The sequence below is a fragment of the Caenorhabditis elegans genome, chromosome IV, assembly GCF_000002985.6.
Source record: "Caenorhabditis elegans chromosome IV".
In the NCBI taxonomy this organism is placed as follows: Eukaryota; Metazoa; Nematoda; class Chromadorea; order Rhabditida; family Rhabditidae; genus Caenorhabditis; species Caenorhabditis elegans.
In genome coordinates, this window is record NC_003282.8 from 202812 (window position 1) to 222524 (window position 19713).

The following is a 19713-nucleotide window of genomic DNA, read 5'->3' on the forward strand; positions in this document are numbered from 1 at the left end:
AGAAAAGCTTTTGAAGGCTTTTCTTTTTTTTTCAAATATCACCCAGAAATTCATGATTCAGTATACCGACATTAATTTGTGCATACAGTGTATTTTTTGTACACTTTTACGACTTTAAAGGAGGGTGGATTTATTCGAAATGGTCTCGTCACGTGCCATTCTTTAATTTTTGAAGCGCGTGGTGGGACCATTTCGAATAAATGCGCCCTCCTTTAAAGTCGTAGAAGTGTACAAAAAATACACTGTGTAATGGGGTTAGTCAAGTAATGTGTCAACATGTATTTAGATACATTTATGACGTCACAGATGTATTAAAATACATGTTTTAATGTACAGCTGTGACGTCATTTTTCTACACTTAAAAAAACAATTTTCGACATTACTTGAATAACCCAATATGATTAGAAAAAAATCTAGTGTTCAAAAAAACTAGCGATATCTTTTTTTTTATATTACGGAAGCACAAAATTCTGAGAACGCGTATTGAACAACATATTTGACGCGGAAAATATCCCGTAGCGAAAACTACAGTAACTCTTTGAATGACTGCTGTAGCGCTTGTGTAGATTTACGGGCTCGATTTTCAAAATGAATTAAAACAATTTATTTATCGATGGAATATTTATTAAGATTAAGCAAAAAACGAGAAAATAATACAGATTCATCTTAAGAATCAAATGAAATAAATTTATCCCGTAAATCGACACAAGCGCTACAGTAGTCATTTGAAGAATTACTGTAGTTTTTGCTATACGCATTCTCAGAATTTTGTGTTTCCGTAATAACAGTATTCCTAGGTATCCAAGAATTTCGAACAACAGGTCCTATTACCATAATTGTACCACATCCTGTATTTTATTATTTCAATTTCATTTTCTCAATTTCATCTTATCATCCATATCTCTCCGTCTTTCTTCTCAATTTTTATCGTTATTTGTCAACCTTCTGACCCCTCCACCCGACGACGTCTCTTCTGACAAATCGAGACAAAAACCTGCTTCTTCTACTTCGTTCTCTCTTGTCTACTTGTCTATCGATTGAACCTTATTCCGCAACAAAAAAATCAAGAAATGCCGTATATTCTAATTTCTACACAAATCCGAATGGAGTGTGGTCCAACTATGGTCGGCGACGGAGAAAGTGACCCGAAACTGATGGGAACACTGGAGGCGAAGCTCACCAAGCAGTTGGGAAATGAGTTTCAGGTGTGTTCTGAGGAAATTGTGGAATTTTTAGCTGAAAATTCGGTTTTTCCATCCAAAATTCCACTGAAAATGTGAATTTTCTAGCTGAAAATTCCACTGTGAATTCGGTTTTTCTAGCCAAAATTTCACCAGAAATTCGCCTTTTCTAGCCGAAGTTCCACTGGAAATGTGCATTTTCTGGCTGAAATTCCTATGAAGATCGAGATTTCCTAGCTGGAAAATCCACTGAAAAATCGCCTTTCCTAGCCGAAATTCCTCTGAAAATGTGGATTTTCTGGCTGAAATTCCTATAAATATTGATAATTTCTAGCTGAAAGTTCACTGGAAATTCGCCTTTTCTAGCTGAAAATTCCACTGAACTTGTAGATTATCTAGCTGAACTTTCCACAAAAAAATCAGCTTTTGTAGCTGAAATTTCACTGGAAATTCACCTTTTCTAGTCGAAATTCCACTGAAAATGTAATTTTTCAATCTGGAAATTCGACATTCTCTGTTGCATATAACACTGCAAATTTAGTTTTTCTACCTGAGAAACTCTGAGAAAGGTCTCACGAAAATTTGCGATTTTATTTTTAAAAAAATATCCGCTCAAAAATCAGGAATTTCGATTCTGAAATCGGAAAGTGCTGGATTCTTCTGAAATCTTGATTTCTGAAAATTCTCTGCGAGTTTCCATGAAAATTCGGAATTTTTAAGAGAAATTTACTTACTAAGTTACATTAAATAGTGTGTTTTACCTAAAATTTCCTGATTGTGAGCAAGGGTGTCAATGTCCCGTAAAAATTTAAAAAAACGGGACAACGGGACGTCCCGTTCCCGTGATAATTTTAAAAACGGGACAAACGGGACACGGGACTTGACACCCTTGATTGTGAGCGATTTTTTCTGCAAAGCCTCCACGAAAAATTGTAGGAATACATAACAAAATGGTCGCCACGAAAAGTGCTCAACCAATTGGAAAAAGAGGGATGGACAGTGGTCGCTATGGCTGGAATCGGACAAACTTGTGCTTGGACTTTATATAAATGTGACGACGAAAAAGAAGAAAATGGAATGAATTTTTGATTCGTCGCTGTTTTTTTGGCTCCCGTTTTATAAATTTTTCTCCTGATAAACTATGATTTTCCTCATTCTCCCCTACTATTTAAAGGAATTTTTAAAGGGATTTTTGACACCTGGCACCCCAAATTAACGCATATCAGAATTAATTTCGATTTTTTACAGAATTTTAAATCTACTATATTATTCTGCAGATGGGAGCAAGCTAGCTGTTTTTAAGAAATGGTGAGGCTTTACAGCTTTTTTTTACAAAAAAATCTTTAAAAAAAATAAGAAAAAAAGAGCCTAATGGGGCTATTCAAATAGTATTGGAAAATTGAAAGTGTAGAAAAATGATTGTTTAAAAATAACATTCTTCTTTATTGAAACTTTTAAACAAAGTCTCAAAAACTGCAAAATGACGTCACAGATGTATTAAAATACATCTTCACACATGTTTTTTAATACAGTTGTGTCGTCATAAATGTATCTATACCATAACCCATATACCATGTTGTTGTTGTTGTTGTGCAAATTCAAAAATCCGTAGTCCAGGTTTTTCATTTAGGGGAGGTTCCGTTTCCTCCGGGGTCAAAGGGGTCGTGGAGAGGCCCTTCATATTCCATATTAGAGGTGGGCGGCGAAATGTACAGAAATATAGAAAAATATCTTATTTGTTTAAAAATAACATTCTTCTTTATTGAAACTTTTAAACATAGTCTCAAAAACTGCCTGAAAATTTCCATTTGCCGAAAGAATTCGCAGAACTTTTTTCGGCGAATTTTTCTGACAAATGCTAACTTTCACCCATTTCCGCACTCTTTCTCTAGTTTTTCAATTTTTTTTAGAAATGCATGTTCTTTTCAAACGAATAAGATATTTTTCTATATTTCTACATTTATTTTTATTTTTTAAAGTTGAGTTATCATATCGAATGGGCCGTTTTGTAGATTCGCCTCCCATCCCTATACCATATACTATGACCTATAACCAAAATGGTGTTTTTTCGGTTTTTTTCTTTAAAAAATTCAAATTCATATTAAATGGGTATTAACAAACAAATACAGGCTAAAAACATTTATTATTCAAATTTTTTAAAAATAAAAAATTGCCGGAAATTATAGATTTGCTATGTTTCTGGAAAAAATGACTAACATATTAAGATTTTTTTCAATTGTCGGAAAATCGAATACACTTTAAAAGGCTTTATTAAGAATGAGAAATTCTTCAAATTAAATAAAAAATTATTTAGAAAAGTGAAAAATTTTCCGGTTTTTTTTTAATTGTTTCAAATATTAACGGTACAGAGAGTGTAGATAGTTAGAGAGTGACAGACATCCGGGACCCAATGAAGCGGGGCGCGCGGAAGAGACGATTTGTGTCGATTTACGAAATTTTCCTCGTTGTCATCATTTCGTAAATCGACACAGATCGTCTCTTCCGCGCGCCCCGCCCCATTGGGTCCCGGATGTCTGTCACTCTCTAACTATCTACACTCTCTGTACCGGTAATACTATATTTTTCGATGTTCTCTTAAGAAACGGGGTTTTCTTTTAAATTTCATAAGTTTTTCACTGATTTTCAGAAAAAAAAATTATATTGCAGGTTCAATCATCAACTCTAGTAAAAGTGGCGGCCGGTGTATTCGTAATGGGCTCAACGGGACTCTATTTGGCTCAAAAATCAGTTCAATGGAAGGTTAGAGCATTGCCACACTACAACGAAAGCCTCAAAATTGTTATGGAACATCCGAAAGCATTGGTGAGCACTCCCCCTCATCTTCGGGCTCCGCGAGAGAGCTCTAATTAGGATTTCTGTCGTCGCTTTCTTATTCTTTTCCTACTGCCGTCTCCCCGCACAAATATCGATTTTTCCTCAATTTTACCTTTTTAGGAAGCAATTGGAGCACCGATCTCAATTGGAAGTGTCGAATTATCGGATAGACTTCATAATTATGTGGATAAAACTACTAGTAGGGTTGGTTTTTTGGAATTTTTCAAAAAAAATTGCCAATTTTGGTAGGAAATAGTGTTATGTTTTGTTTGCAAAAAAAAACTTTTTTGTTCATTTTTTCCGTTTTTACAAAAATTTTAAATTCAAAATATCTTTTAAAAAGTTATTTTTTCGAAATCTAACTGAGTTTTCAATAAAATTTTTAAATTTTAAATAAACTTTTAGAAAAAAAACAATTTCAGAAATTGAAAAATCTTTTTTTTTTTAAATTTAAATTTAAATTAACTTTTCGCGTTTTTGAGTAAGTTTGAAACTTTAAGTCTAGAAAAATCAGGAAATTAATGTGAAAAATGTATTTTTAAAGAAAAAAATTCAAATTTCCACCAAAATTTGAAATTTTTGAGGAAAAAATTGTAAAAAAAACTTTTTTAAAAAATTTAATTTGAAAAATGTGTATTTTTCAAGAAAAAACGTTCATGTTTCATTAGAAAAAATGCAGAACTCGAAATTTCATTGAAAAAATGTTTTTTTTTTTTTGGATTTTTCAACAGAAAAATTAGTTAGAACCAAGGGTATTGGTTTTTCGTTTTTTTTTTTTGATAAAATTGGAAATTTTCGTTTTTTTTCGATTTTCTCTGAAAAACATCGAAAAATGACACCCTTGGTTAGATTTTATCGATTTTTCATGAAAAATATTATTTCGAGGGTAAAAATTCAGCAAAAGTTCAAAAAAGTATCCATTTTTTGGAAAATTTCGAAAAAAAACCGCCTTGAAGCCATGAACCAAAGTAGCCCGTTTGCAGCTACGAATTCCGGTGACTGGCGTCGTGGATTGCGGCTTTATGGACGTTCTAGCAGTACGGGAAAACGATAAAACCGCATTTGAAACTGCAAAAGTACGACTTTTTCTGAATGACGGTGTCTACACAATCTATGATACGGGACGATGGAGTGAAACTGAAACGACGGAGGAATAATTGAATTTGGAATTATTTTTTAGGATTTTTTTTTTGTTGAATTTAAATAGAAAATTATATTTATTGATTTTATTTTAATTTTAAAAAATTTAATTTTAAAACATGTATTTTTTCTTTTGAAATAGTTTGTGATTTTCATCAAAATTTCATACTTTTATTTATATTTTTTTTTTCTCTTCTAATTTTTTAGAATCATTTTTCCAGAAACCCGGGTACATGTGTCATGGCAATTTCAGAATGGATACAGACGCTGCAAGGTAAATATGCTCGGAATTTAGCGAAAAAATTGGTTTTTGTCGGAAATTTGTCGGAAATTTGTTTTTAATTGAATTTTTATATATTTTTTGGGTAAAGGCAGCCGAAATATTGAAATTAACTACAAAAATCGGAAAAATAGGATAAAATATTTAATCAAATCAATTTTTTTTATTTTGAACTGGTATAAGTAGACGAATTTCGATTTTTGAGTCGTTTTGAGCTACTAGTATAGTGCCCTTCATCTTACATTATTTTGGTGAATATTTGGCTAAAATAGTGAAATTTATTACAAAATTCAGAAAAAATAGGATGAAAGAATCAAATCAATTTTTTTTCGATTTTGAACCCGTATAAAATATTTCTGAGAAAATTTAGAAAATTCTCGTTATGAAATTTAGTATTTTTAGAGCCGTTTTGAGTGTGATAAAGCAAAAAATGTCAAAATTTTCCAATTATTCGAAAAAAATTATTATTATCATTTCCAGACGTTGCATGGCCGGGATTTCTTCAACCACACGTTGAAGTTCTTCTACTCTGGATCACTTGGGCAGTCGATTATATTGATTTGGACTACTTGGAGGTTATTTTAATTAATTTAAAAATTTTGCAATTGCTAATTTTTGAAATTTTCGGCAATTTTGTCAATTTTGGCTTTATAGACAGATGACAATTTCCTATTAACGATAAATTAGACTTAAAGGTGGAGTGCGCCCAGTGGGGAAATTGCTTTAAAACACGCCCATGGGGTCACAATGACCGAATATCATGATAAAAATTTTTCTAGATTTTATATGATTTTTTGAAAATTGAAAAAATCTCAGTTTTCCCCTAATTCCAATTTGAATTTCCGCCAATTGAACTCGTTCGTTGGAGCGCGCTTGCTTTATTTTCGTTAATTTTTTAAAATTTATTTTCATTATGTCACTGATTTTCTTCATTTTTTGTGTTTTTTTATCTGAAAGAGAAGTAAAAAAGCAAGATAAATGCTAAATGCCTGTTAAAAAGTGAATAAAAATGCGTAAAACTGTAAAATTATGAGTTCCGACGACAAAAAGCCCGAAATTAGCATGTTCCACAGTTTTACGCATTTTCAGTGATTTTTTAATGAAAAAGTTGCATTTATCTTGCATTTTTCTCTCTTTTTTGCGATAAAAATACACAAAAAATGAAGAAAATCAGTGAAATAATGAGAAAACATAAAATAAATTAATAAAAATAATGCAAGTGCGCTCCATCGAACGAATCCAATTGGCGGAAATTCAAATAGGAATTAGGGAAAAACTGAGATTTTTTCAATTTTCAAAAAATCATATAAAATCTAGAAAAAATTTTTTGAATTTTGTTATCATGATATTCGGTCATTGTGGCCCCATAGGCGTGTTTTAAAGCAATTTCCCCACTGGGTGTAGTCCACCTTTAAAGGCGCATAAACATAAATTAATATTCGAAGAAAAACAGGATGCATTTTAACATCATGTAAAATTAAGTGTTGATCAGAAAAAAAACATAATTTTCATCTAGAAATAAGAAAAATTATCAAGATTGTATGTTATTTCTCTAAAAATTAGTTTTTTTTTCAAAAATAGAAAAAGCCACAGCCTTGAATCCAATATTAGTTTTTTAGCTCTTAAAATCGAAGAATTTACTTATATTTCATCGATAGAAGTACATGTTATACAGTAAGTGTTTTAAATGACTCAAAAATTCAAAAAAAAAAAAGAAACATTTACTCAAAATGTGCTCAAATGAACGAATTTCGTAACGTAACTGCTCAAAAAATTTTCAAAAAATTTTTATGACGGTTCAAAATTTTGAAAAATTACACTGATTTTTTGCTAAAATCTCGAGCTTTACCTACTTTTCTGTGTAGCAGCGGTCCACAGTTGACTTTTTTGGAATTATCATCCTTTTTAGCATATTTTAGTAGTTTATCTCATTTAATTTCGTTGAATTTTGTCATACATTTAAAGCCGATAGGTAACCAAAAATCATCTAAATTGGTTACCTATGGGCTTTAAATGTATATTAATCAACGAAATTAAATGAGAAAAACTACCACAATATGCAATAAAGGATGAAAATTCCAAAAGTTAACTTCGGACAGATGCGACATAGAAAAGTGGACAAATTTCGTGATTTTTGCTAAAAAACAGTGTAATTTTTTCAAAATTTTGAACTGGCATTAAAAAATATTACAGACTTTTCGAGCAGTTTCGTTAGGAAATTAGTACATTTGAGCGCATTTTGAGTATATACGCTACAAATCGTCCGAGCCATTAGTTCTCTTTGAAGACAATACACCAACTTTCTAAGTATTCCCCAGATTCGAAATATTGCAAAAAATACGGTACATGGTCTTAAAACGAAAAAAATTGTTTAAATAAATACAGTAAGTCATGTCAAACTATAAACACATGAGTACTGACCTTGTAAATTATCACTGTGATATTGTTATCACTCTCTCTCCATCTCTCCGTCTCTCTTACTCTCTATACTGTGCTACAGAGACATCCAGCATCATCATCAGCTGCGAATATATATCTCTGTACGTCTCTCTGTACTCTCTCTCTCTCGGTGCTCTCTCTTTCTCTGCGTCTCTTCACACTTCTCTGACCCCACAGACACACCCGAAATGGCTCCATTTCCCCTCCTCTCCGATGCTTTGTTGTTTATGACCAATTGTATAACAATTACTGTTATTTTAACATTACTAAATGTTTCAATGGCTTCATGAGACTATTCTCAACTGGGCTCACGCCATTTATGAGTTTGTTCCAGAGGTACTGTATTTTTAGTTGAAAATGTTTCTTCAAGAAATAAGTTGCCATAACCCAAAAGTTGGCTATGAAACAGTGATAATTCTGTTTTAAAGGTGGTGTAGTCGAAATTTTAATAGCTTTCTTACACTAAAAATTGTCTAAAAACACCGAATTTCATAATGAAACTTCTTGAAAACCTAAATTTAAAAAAACGTTATGACGGCTCAAAAAAATAGCTTAAAGTTTGTTAAAATTTGAAATTTGACTGACTTGTCAATATCGCAGCGCCTGGAAACTATCTTTTTTGAAATCACTGTCAAATTTTGGGTATACAAGTTGATTGTCTTGCATTTTCAACTTCATTTAGGTGTTTTAAAGTCGATGGACGGCGAGATTTGGTATAAAAAATTTAAAAATCTCGCCGTCCATCGGCATTAAAATACCTAAATCGAGTTGAAAATGCAAGATAATTGACGTCTATACTCAAATTTTGACGGTTATTTAAAAAAAATTGTTTCAAGCCGCTGTGACATTGACAAGTCGTTCAAATTTCAAGTTTTAACTAATTTTGGGCCATTTTTTGAGCCGTCATAACTTTTTTTTTGAGAAGTTTCATTATTACATTCGGAGTTTTCAGAAAATTTTGAGTTTAATAAAGCTATAAAAAATTCGACTACACCACTTTAAAAAAACCGACAATTTTCAAGTTTTAATGATAAAATTTCAAATTTCCCGTCTATTTCAGTATCTACTGTGGCTTCTGCTTCCGTTCTTCATTCTCTTCATCTTCCCCATATTCCTAGTGTTTTTCATCTACGGTTGCGTGATTTTTGTGCACATTTACGGTCATCGACATCAAATTCGCGAGGCCTATCATACGAGTTATTGGGAAGGTGCACGTGTTGCAATCGCATCGTTTTGGGATGGTGTTGGAAATGTTTGGCATGGTAAGTACTCGAAATTGCGGAATCTTTTTTTCAAATTTGGCTAAAATCTGAAATTTTCCACAGTTTTCTCTGTCGCAGCCACTGGAATTTAACTTTTCTGATATTATCACCTTTTAATCCATATTTTACTAATTTATCTCGCGTAAATTCGTTGATTGAGACACATTTTGAGCCGGTAGACATTCAAAAATTATGATTTTTGGATGCCTATCGGCCTAAAAATTGTCTCAATCAACGAATTTACGCGAGATAAATTAACAAAATATGGATTAAAAGGTGATAATATCAGAAAACAGGGGTGTGCGGCAAATCTCAAAATTTGCCGAGCTCGGCAAATTCGGCAAATCTATTTTTCCAATATTTGCCGAGCACGGCAAATTCGGCAAATTTGCCGTGCTTAACAAACTCGGAAAAATTATATATTTTTTGATATTTTTTGGAGCACCAAAACTACTGAATTCTTAACACACCTCTGGTTTCTGAACAAGTTAGGTGTAGTGTGTCTGCTTAAACATCAAAATAACTCAATTTGTCGTCACTTTACTAAATTTTTGGCGAAAAAATCAACAGTTTTAGTCAAAATTGTACTGTCAAATTTTTGACGTGTGCGGCAAATTTCGAAATTTGCCGAGCTCGGCAAACGGCAAATTCGGCAAATTCGGCAAATTTGCCGCACACCCGACAGAAAAGTTAAATTCCAGTGACTACGACAAGGAAAAGTGGGCAAAATTTAGCTCTTTTTTTTTTCGAAATTTCGACTGGCCATAAAAATTTTTTGGAAATTTTTTGTGAACTCTTATTATGAAATTCGGTGGTTTTGGACCAGTTTCAGTCTATTCAAAAATTCGGAAATTGGGGGATTAGTTTTAAAATACTCGGAATATTCCAATATGCTGAAATACCACAAAAGAAAAATGAAAAAAATTGCGAAAGTTCGAAAATTCCAACTTTTAGAAACGCAAATTTTTAACTCTCGCTAATTCCCTGTTTGAATTTCCTCCAAAATAAGAGACCACGCCAACTTTCGCACCATTCAGCGACTTCAAACTCCACACACTTCGTCTGATTGGTTGAAAAGTGGGCGGAGCGAATCGTTGATTGGTCGAAATTCTCATTTTGGAGGAAATAAGGAAATTCAAACAGACAATTAGAGAGAGTTAAAAATTTACGTTTCTAAAAGTTGGAATTTTCAAATCTTGCAAATTTTTAAAATTTTCTTTTGTGGTATTTCAGCATATTGGGATATTGTGAGTATTTTAAAACTAATCCCCCATTTTCCGATTTCCACCTTTAAGTAAAATACCCACAAACTCTATTCCACAGTCGCCCACATTTTCGCATTTAACACAAATTTGTCGCGTTGAGACCAGGTACCACCACATTGCCTGCTCAAGAATTGGAGAATTTCGCAAATTTTAATATTTCCACAGGAAAACCCTAACAAGACGTGCATTTTTTCAGGCTATGAACTACGCGGAATCGAAAATGTGCCCGACGAGGGTTCAGCACTATTCATCTATTATCATGGATGTCTTCCACTTGACGTCTACTATCTAATCTCCAAACTCGTAATCCACAAAAATCGTTCACTTCACTGCGTGGGCGACAAATTTATCTTCAAAATTCCCGGCTGGCGTCCTCTGTGCAAGCTGTTCTCAATCACGTCTGGAACTGTAGAAGAGTGTACTGAAGAATTAAAAGAAGGAAATCTTCTTTGTATTGCACCTGGTGGAGTACGTGAAGCTCTATTCTCGGATCCAAATGTTTATGATATTCTGTGGGGAAAACGATTGGGATTTGCTAAGGTGATTATTGGAAGTAAGACACCTGTCATTCCAATGTTCACTGAAAATTGTCGAGAATCATTCCGAACTCCTGAATGGGGTCGAAGCTTCTTCCGATGGATTTACGAGAAGACAAAGATCCCGTTATGTCCGATTTATGGTGGATTTCCTGTGAAAATGATCACACATTTGGGAAAACCAATTTATTTCGATTTTGATACGGTTACTCCTGAAGAGGTACAGGAAATGTTGACTTTTAATTTAAAAAAAAATTGAAAATTTAATTGGCAAGAATTCGGAAACGTCCGAGATTTTTTGTGAATTGGAAATAAATAGTGTATGTTACAGCTATAGTTTGTAGCAGGGGTGGGTTTGTATCGAATTTGTCGACAAATTGATATGTCGACAAATTCGGCAAATCTTCAAATTGCCGGTTTGGTGATTTGCCGGAAATTTTCATTTTTGGCAAATTGTCGATTTGCCGTTTGCCGGATTTCAGACTTGCCAGAAATGTGTAGAGGGATTTTTTATAAGTCAGAAACACTTAAAACTGTGCCTTTTTAAATTTTTTCCTGTTTTTTTCTATATATTTTCATCGAATTTGCATTCCTTTCTAAAATAGATATAGGAACATCCATAGGATTCGTTTAATTTTGCCATTTGAAATTGAAATTCTGAAATTTCCAAAAAAAAAAGTGCAAAACCACAAATTGCCGAACGTTTTCGGCGAATTGCCTCTTTTCAGGCAAATTCGGCTAATCGGCAATTTGCCGGTCCTTATTTTTAGTAGAAAATTTCAATTTTTTTTCTCATTAAAATTAACCAAATTTATTGTTCGAATTCGAAAAAAAAAAATCGAATTTCCGAAAAATCCAAAAAATAAAGTTGTTTTGCTATTAAAATTTTTTTTTGGATCATCCATGGAAAAAATTTGAGAAATCCAAAAATTTTCCTACTGTAGGATTACTGTAGATTAAGAAGAAAACGTTTTTCTGTTTATTGGATATTGAAGGATTACTGTAGTTTTACAGTAAAACCATTTTTTGAGAGGTTATTGGATTTGGGTTACTGTAGGAACGATCCATAATTTCATTTTTGACTGAAAATTATTTTTTTTGACGTAATAAATGCCAAAGAAATTTATTAGAAAATCAGGGATTTTTCCAACAAAAAAAAATTATTTATGCTTTTTGACAAATGTTCCCTAGAAATAAGTTGTAATTTTTAAATCTGTGTTTTTGATTTTAACCAAATATAAATTATAAATAGACACATTTTCCTATAAGAAACTTTAAAAAATTGATTTTTTTTTCCGAAAAACATTTTTTTTTTTTAAATTTCCTGGTTTTTTTTTTTCAAAACTTAACAGTATAAAACTCAAAAATATTTACGATAAATTCTTAAAATTTGAATTTCAAAAAATATTTTACAGGTTCGAAAAACGGTAAAACGTGAGATTCGAATGATGATTAAAGAACATCAACGACTTCCGGGTAGTGTTTGGAGAGGAATAGCCCAGCGATGGTCATCCACGTCATCAAAAAAGAAGAATTCTGATGAACCGGAGCAGGCAGTGAGTATTGTCAGTTTTCTATGGAAATGATTTTGAGCTTACTTCGGAGCTCGCTTTTTGTGATTTCTTTATATTTAACCAACTGCTTCAAGTTGGTAAATGATTCTAATTCTGAAAATGTAAAAAAAAATTTGCGAAATTTAAATTTTTAGTCTATTTTTTTCTTCTTCTACACCTTCAAATGCGTGCGTATTTTCTCGAAATGGTATCGCCACGCGCCACCCATTGTTTTTCAAATCTTTTTTTCAAAATCAATGGGTGGCGCGTGGAGAGATCATTTCGCGAAAATACGCGCACCTTTGAAGTCGTAAAGGAAGGAAAAATATACTGTATAGTTTTTCAACACTGACATATGTTGAACCTCACCCAAAACTCCCGAGCCTCACTTAAACTCTCAGCCTCACCCAAAATCTTTAGCCTCAACCAAAAATCCTCAGCCTCAATCAAAAATTCTCAGCCTCAACCAAAAATTCTCAGCCTCAACCTAAAATTCTCAGCCTCAACCAAAAATTCTGAGCCTCAACCAAAAATTCTCAGCCTCAATCAAAAATTCTCAGCCTCAACCAAAAATTCTCAGCCTCAACCAAAAATTCTCAGCCTCAACCTAAAATTCTCAGCCTCAACCAAAAATCCTCAGCCTCAATCAAAAATCCTCAGCCTCAACCAAAAATTCTCAGCCTCAATCAAAAATTCTCAGCCTCAACCAAAAATTCTCAGCCTCAACCAAAAATTCTCAGCCTCAACCTAAAAATTCTCAGCCTCAACCTAAAATTCTCAGCCTCAACCAAAAATTCTGAGCCTCAACCAAAAATTCTCAGCCTCAACCAAAAATTCTCAGCCTCAACCAAAAATTCTCAGCTTCAACCAAAAATCCTCAGCCTCAACCAAAAATTCTCAGCCTCAACCAAAAATTCTCAGCCTCAACCAAAAATTCTCAGCCTCAACCAAAAATTCTCAGCCTCAACCAAAAATTCTCAGCCTCAACCAAAAATTCTCAGCCTCAACCAAAAATTCTGAGCCTCAACCAAAAATTCTCAGCTTCAACCAAAAATCCTCAGCCTCAACCAAAAATTCTTCGGAGCCGTTTTTTTTTCTATTTTTAACAGAAATTTGGAACCGCAAACAGACAAAATTCGGCCATCAGTTTTTCCACGGCCACGTAGCACTGTCAGCTCACTGGAGAAGCTCAACTATTTTTCTTTTATTAAGGAAACATTACAAAAATTTGAGAAAAAATCAAAAAATTGATAAGAAATTCAATTTTATTTGTTTCCTCAAAAGTTTTTTTTCCAAATTCTTATTCTTAGTCTTTTTGGGAACTCTTTTCCTGAAAAAATCTAATGATTCTCATTACCATAATACTTTTTTGGTGCGGCTGAAAATTATGAATTGTTATGTTTTATTTATTATTTTGACGAATTTTTGTTAAAAATTAAAATCATAAAAAAGAAACGGTTCAGTAACTATGACATTTTCCAAAAATTCCTGCAAATTTTCTTGAATATATGGAAATTAAAGAAAATTTTCCATTCTCCAAAACAATTTTTAATTCTTAATCTTTTCAGGAACTCCTACAACGAAACGGAGCAGGAACGACGAGTCCAACGTCAGACTCAGAAGATATCGTGGTGCTCCGACGGGATCGATCCGGAGTTGAAGATGATGATGATGAAGTTGATGAGCTCGGTGGAATCTAAATTTTTTTTAAATCTGAATACTGTATTTTTGTGTTCTTTTTGGATCTCTCTGTGCATCTAAATTTCTGTGTAATTTTCAATTTTGCAGCTTTTAATCTCTTTTTTTGGGAGGTTCTCATTGAAAATATCCAGCGGAAATTGCTACAATATTCAAAAAAAAAAATTCTCGAGAAATCGAAATTTCTAGTAGTTTTTGAGCATTTTCTGTGGGATTTTTCAGTAATTTTTAATGATTTTTTTTTCAAAATTTGCATCCCTGTCCTTGATCTAATCAATAATTTACAAATTATACCCCTTTTTTTCGTAGAAATTACTTTATTTTACAAAAAACCCGTCTTAACTGTGATAAATGTGTACTTTTCCCCCCGTCATAATAATAAATCAAATTTCTATTATTTTTAACGTTTTTTTTTTGCTTTTTTTCCTTTGTTTACTCTACCAATGATTTTATATTTTGATTTTTTTCCTTTTTTCAAATAATTTGCTAGTTTTATCTAAGCTTAGAACCTTTTCAGTTTTTTAAAAAAAGTTTTTTTGTAATTACTTTTTAAAGCGAAAAATCAAAAATTAAAAAAAAAAATCAAATTCCTAAAAAAAACGTTGGAAAAACTTTTTTCTGGAAATTTTTTTTTTAATTGTTTAAAAACAACGAAAAAAAATTAGCTATCTAAATTTTTCTTAACTTTTTTCTGGAAATTATTTGTTTTTGTTTTTAATTTTTGCTGGGATCTATTGAATGGAATTTTTGAAAGAACCAAGAAATGGGCGGAGCCTATTCCAAATAATTTGAGGCTGAAAAAAGTGAAATAAAATTGTTTTATTTACTTTGTGTTCGGGTTCTCAAGTTTCCTTCAACAAACTTTTTGGTCTAAAGCTCTTTAGATTTTCAAAACAAAAAACCAATTAAATTTTCTTGTTTTAGAACAATTTTAATGCTGAAATCTAAGAAATTGAATTTTAAAAAACCAAGAAATGGGTGGAGCTTATTACAAATAATTTCATTGTCCGACACCACTCCAAATATCCGATTGGAAAGTGAAGTCTAACACATAAAACAGATGACATTCGCCGGGAACAAAAACCACAAAATAAGCTCCGCCCATCTCATGGCTTTTATGTATAAATGATTTAATACGCACGTTTCAATTAAGTTTTACTGAATTAATAAAAAAATTCTTTTAAAAAAATTCTGAAATTTTGAAAGCTTTTGATATTTATAAAAGCTTAAAGCCAATATATGGGCGGAGCCTATTAGCGATTTTAATTTGGATTACGCTCCGCCCTTTTCTTGGCTATTTTTGAGTTGTTTTCTCGAATTTTCACATTTTTTCGAGCAACACGAAGGTGTCTACTGGTACGGTAGATCACGATCACCTACACAATCATGTCAACATTTCCCTGAAATAACGAAATAAATTGAATTTTGTTGTGATTGGAAATTTTTTTTTGTTTTTTCTTTGCTGAGCCAAATCATATTATCTTCTTAAGAAACTATTTTTTACTTTTTTATTGAAACATTCAAAAAACTGAAAATTATAATAAATTTCAGATTAAAACTCAAGAGATGAAGCTCGGAGACACCGTTCCAAATTTTACATTCGAAACGGATCTTCGCAAAAATCAAACTTTGCACAACTACATTGGAGAACAGTGAGTTTGGAGAAAAAATTGTTAATTTGGTTGTACTTTATTGGATAGTTTGAGTTAATTTGAAAGGATTTTGAAAAAACAAATTTTTTTGGAAATTTTGAAAAAAAATGAAAAATTGAGTTAAAGGTGGTGTAGCCGGATTTTTTTAAATTGCTTTATTAGACTCAAAATTGTCTGAAAACAAGGAATTTCGTTATGAAATTTCATGAAAATTTCTCAAAAAAAAAATTAAGACGGCTCAAAAATGGCCTAAAATTAGTTAAAATTAGAAATTTGACCTACTTTTCAATGTCGCCTTTACTCAAAATTTGACGATGATTTCAAAAAAAATTGGTTCCAGCCGCTTCGACATTGACAAGTCGGTCAAATTTTCGATTTTAACTAATTTTAGGCTAGTTTTTAAGCCGTCATAACTTTTTTTTGAGAAGTTTTCAAGAAGTTTCATGTTGAAATTTGGCGTTTTCAGACAATTTTGAGTCTAGTAAAGAAATAAATAAAAATTCGACTACTCCACCTTTAATAACATCTATTTTCCAAAAAAATATGGATTTTTTTTTTCTAAAAAATTAACGATTTACTATATAAAAAATGTTAAAAACATTTCGAAATTTTTTTTTTCAAAAGTTACATTTTCAGGTGAATTTAAATATTTTAAAAAAGTCCTGAATAATTTTCGCAAAAAGTTGAAAAAACACATTTAAAAAGTATTTCAGAATTTTTATAATTTTTTTTTGCAAAAATCTACTTTTTCACTTTAAAATTCTTTTATTAAAAAAATAAATTCCAATCCAAAACGATCCAATTTTCAGATGGCTGATGCTGTTCAGTCACCCGGCCGACTTTACGCCCGTCTGCACTACAGAACTCGCCGAGCTCGTCAAATTGGCTCCCGAATTCCGCAAACGCCATGTTCAGATCCTTGCGATCAGTATCGATTCATCAGAAACTCATCGTGATTGGGCAAAAGACATTAATTCGGTGGCACAATTGAGCAATTGCGGAAGCCATTTGCCATTTGAAATCATCGCCGACACGGATCGATCGATTTGTACAGAACTCGGAATGATTGATCCGGATGAGATGAATTCGGAGGGAATCTGTCTTTCGGCTCGTGCTGTGATGCTTTTTGGACCTGATAAGAAGCTCAAATCGAAGATTCTCTATCCGGCTACGTTCGGCAGAAATTTTGTGTGAGTGAGAAGATTTCGAGGGGAGAGAATTCAAGTTTTCAGACATTTCTGGATCTCAAAAATTCACAGAATTCGAATAATCAATAGATTTTTGTTGAAATTTGAATTCTAAAAAAAACTATTTTTGCTTTTTTTGCAAGTAGATTTTTGCAAGCCTCCTGAAACAAAAAAATTGAAAAAGCTAAATTTTCCACAATTTTCGAATGACTCCGTTTTTTTTAAAACTGTTTGCCAAACTACACGTGGTGTCAGAGTATCTCATTTTGGATTGATCTACGTTGATCTACAAAAAATGCGGGAGAAGAGACGCAGAGTTTTTAACTGATTTCGTATGATTAAGAACGTGCTGACGTCACTTTTTTTTGGGCAAAAAATTCCGGCATTTTTTGTAGATCAAACCGTGATGCACGGATTTCTGGCTTCCCTTATAAATCGAAATGGCAGAGTTGGCCGAACTAGGCCATTTTGGGTCGGAGAGATTTTGTGTAGATTTACGGAGCGCGAAAATTCAATGAGAAAGGCCAGAACCCAGTGGTAATGGGACAGCCTGACACCACGTGAAACTAGAAAATTCAATAAATGAATTCACGAACAAAGTCGAATTACATATTTTTAGACTGAAAAACTAGAAAAAATATTTAGAATTATCAATTTTCCAGTCATTAGCCTTGGCGCCTAAAATTCCCCATAATTTCCAGCGAAATTCTCCGCATGGTCGACGGTGTTCAACTCGGCACAAAGGCTCCAGTGGCAACTCCGGCTAACTGGATTGCCGGTGACAATGTCATCGCTCAACCATCTCTGAGTCAAGAGAGAGTTATTCAGGAGCTTTGTGGTGGAGATCCAGACAAATGCAAGACGGTTCCGTTGCCGAGTGGAAAGAGTTATCTACGTGTCATCGAGGGAGACGCTTACTTGCAGAATTGATATTTTATTTAAATATGTGTTACTTTTTGTTGGTTGCCTGGTTTTAATGTTGAATTTTTCCAATTTTATAAATCAATTATGTTGTTTTATTTCTGAAAAAGCAACTCGATTTTGAGTGAGGCTCTGGAATTTCGGGAATTTTATAGTTAACAGTTTTACAAAAATGCAAAAATGGTTTTTCACAATTTAATCCGAACTGTAATTTTCAAACTCCAGCTGTTTCCATTTTGTGTTTCTTCCTTCTCGTCGAAGATGTGAATTTCAGAAAATGTGTTGATATGGATGAGAACATTACGTCCGAGTTGAGATCTTCTGGAACAAAATCATTTTTTGACGTAAATTCCTTAACAGTAAAAGTACAACAATCCTCTGTCTGTACATAGAAGTACAGTACCCTTCTACAGTAACCATACTTTCTCTTTTTCCAATTTCCCGTAGTTTCGAACGTTTTCAGAAAAATTATTTTTTTTGCCCAAAAAAAAAGTACAGTCATTAGATGGCTGAAAAAAATTTGGGCAAAAATAAAAAGTGGTCTAATTTTGTTGAAGACGGGTAATTCATATATGGAGAATTCAGAAAATCTAGGTTTAACCCATCAAAAACTATTAAAAAGTGGCAAAAATGACAATTTATGACAAAAAAGCACAATTTTGAAACTCCTCTAAAATAGGCAATTTTGTAGTTAGAGGGCTCAAAATTGATCTGAGAACACTAAAAAACTGCCCTTTTCCAATTTCCCGTAGTTTCGAACGTTTTCAGAAAAATTATTTTTTTTGCCCAAAAAAAAAAGTACAGTCTGATGGCTGAAAAAAATTTGGGCAAAAATAAAAAGTGGTCTAATTTTGTTGAAGACGGGTAATTCATATATGGAGAATTCAGAAAATCTAGGTTTAACCCATCAAAAACTATTAAAAAGTGGCAAAAATGACAATTTATGACAAAAAAGCACAATTTTGAAACTCCTCTAAAATAGGCAATTTTGTAGTTAGAGGGCTCAAAATTGATCTGAGAACACTAAAAAACTGCCCTTTTCCAATTTCCCGTAGTTTCGAACGTTTTCAGAAAAATTATTTTTTTTGCCCAAAAAAAAAAAGTACAGTCATTAGATGGCTGAAAAAAATTTGGGCAAAAATAAAAAGTGGTCTAATTTTGTTGAAGACGGGTAATTCATATATGGAGAATTCAGAAAATCTAGGTTTAACCCATCAAAAACTATTAAAAAGTGGCAAAAATGACAATTTATGACAAAAAAGCACAATTTTGAAACTTCTCTAAAATAGGCAATTTTGTAGTTAGAGGGCTCAAAATTGATCTGAGAACACTAAAAAACTGCCCTTTTCTAATTTCCCGTAGTTTCGAACGTTTTCAGAAAAATTATTTTTTTTGCCCAAAAAAAAAGTACAGTCATTAGATGGCTGAAAAAAATTTGGGCAAAAATAAAAAGTGGTCTAATTTTGTTGAAGACGGGTAATTCATATATGGAGAATTCAGAAAATCTAGGTTTAACCCATCAAAAACTATTAAAAAGTGGCAAAAATGACAATTTATGACAAAAAAGCACAATTTTGAAACTCCTCTAAAATAGGCAATTTTGTAGTTAGAGGACTCAAAATTGATCTGAGAACCCTAAAAAATTGCCCTTTTCTAACTTTCCGTAGTTTCGAACGTTTTCAGAAAAATTATTTTTTTTGCCCAAAAAAAAAAAAGTACAGTCATTAGATGGCTGAAAAAAATTTGGGCAAAAATAAAAAGTGG

At 32.5% G+C, this 19713-nt stretch overlaps 4 protein-coding genes across 8 annotated transcripts; all 4 read left to right on the forward strand.

Annotated features, from left to right (window-relative positions):
• Window positions 1-790: 790 nt before the first annotated feature.
• gfrp-1 (GTP cyclohydrolase 1 feedback regulatory protein) lies at window positions 791-2451 on the forward strand. The gene is made up of 2 exons (NM_001392241.1): window positions 791-1205; window positions 2118-2451. The coding sequence occupies exons 1-2, from the start codon at window positions 1071-1073 to the stop codon at window positions 2268-2270; spliced, it is 288 nt and encodes a 95-aa protein (NP_001379909.1). The 5' UTR covers window positions 791-1070; the 3' UTR covers window positions 2271-2451.
• A 35-nt stretch (window positions 2452-2486) lies between these two features.
• Window positions 2487-5274, forward strand: coa-1 (Cytochrome Oxidase Assembly subunits; the record flags this gene model as incomplete). Of its 2 annotated transcripts, NM_001379997.2 has the most annotated exons (4): window positions 2487-2489; window positions 3849-4004; window positions 4137-4220; window positions 5000-5274. In NM_001379997.2, 4 exons carry the CDS (start codon window positions 2487-2489, stop codon window positions 5171-5173), a joined length of 417 nt encoding a protein of 138 aa, NP_001367800.1. The 2 variants fall into 2 exon arrangements, with proteins under 2 accessions (NP_001367800.1, NP_001343699.1); NM_001356895.3 differs by lacking the exon at window positions 2487-2489 and having other exon boundaries at window positions 3894-4004; window positions 5000-5173.
• A 99-nt stretch (window positions 5275-5373) lies between these two features.
• Y38C1AA.1 (Phospholipid/glycerol acyltransferase domain-containing protein) lies at window positions 5374-14588 on the forward strand. 4 transcript variants are annotated; one of them, NM_001356896.3, is made up of 6 exons: window positions 5374-5430; window positions 5917-6011; window positions 8936-9137; window positions 10599-11158; window positions 12354-12503; window positions 14060-14588. In NM_001356896.3, the coding sequence occupies exons 1-6, from the start codon at window positions 5397-5399 to the stop codon at window positions 14189-14191; spliced, it is 1173 nt and encodes a 390-aa protein (NP_001343662.1). In that variant the 5' UTR covers window positions 5374-5396; the 3' UTR covers window positions 14192-14588. The 4 variants fall into 4 exon arrangements, with proteins under 4 accessions (NP_001343662.1, NP_741285.1, NP_001343661.1 ...); NM_171239.6 differs by having other exon boundaries at window positions 5378-5430; window positions 12354-12494; window positions 14060-14580; NM_001356898.4 differs by lacking the exons at window positions 5374-5430; window positions 5917-6011 and adding an exon at window positions 8076-8211 and having other exon boundaries at window positions 12354-12494; window positions 14060-14586.
• A 1152-nt stretch (window positions 14589-15740) lies between these two features.
• Window positions 15741-18042, forward strand: prdx-6 (Thioredoxin domain-containing protein). The gene is made up of 3 exons (NM_171241.6): window positions 15741-15841; window positions 16651-17031; window positions 17730-18042. The coding sequence occupies exons 1-3, from the start codon at window positions 15756-15758 to the stop codon at window positions 17956-17958; spliced, it is 696 nt and encodes a 231-aa protein (NP_741287.1). The 5' UTR covers window positions 15741-15755; the 3' UTR covers window positions 17959-18042.
• Window positions 18043-19713: the final 1671 nt, after the last annotated feature.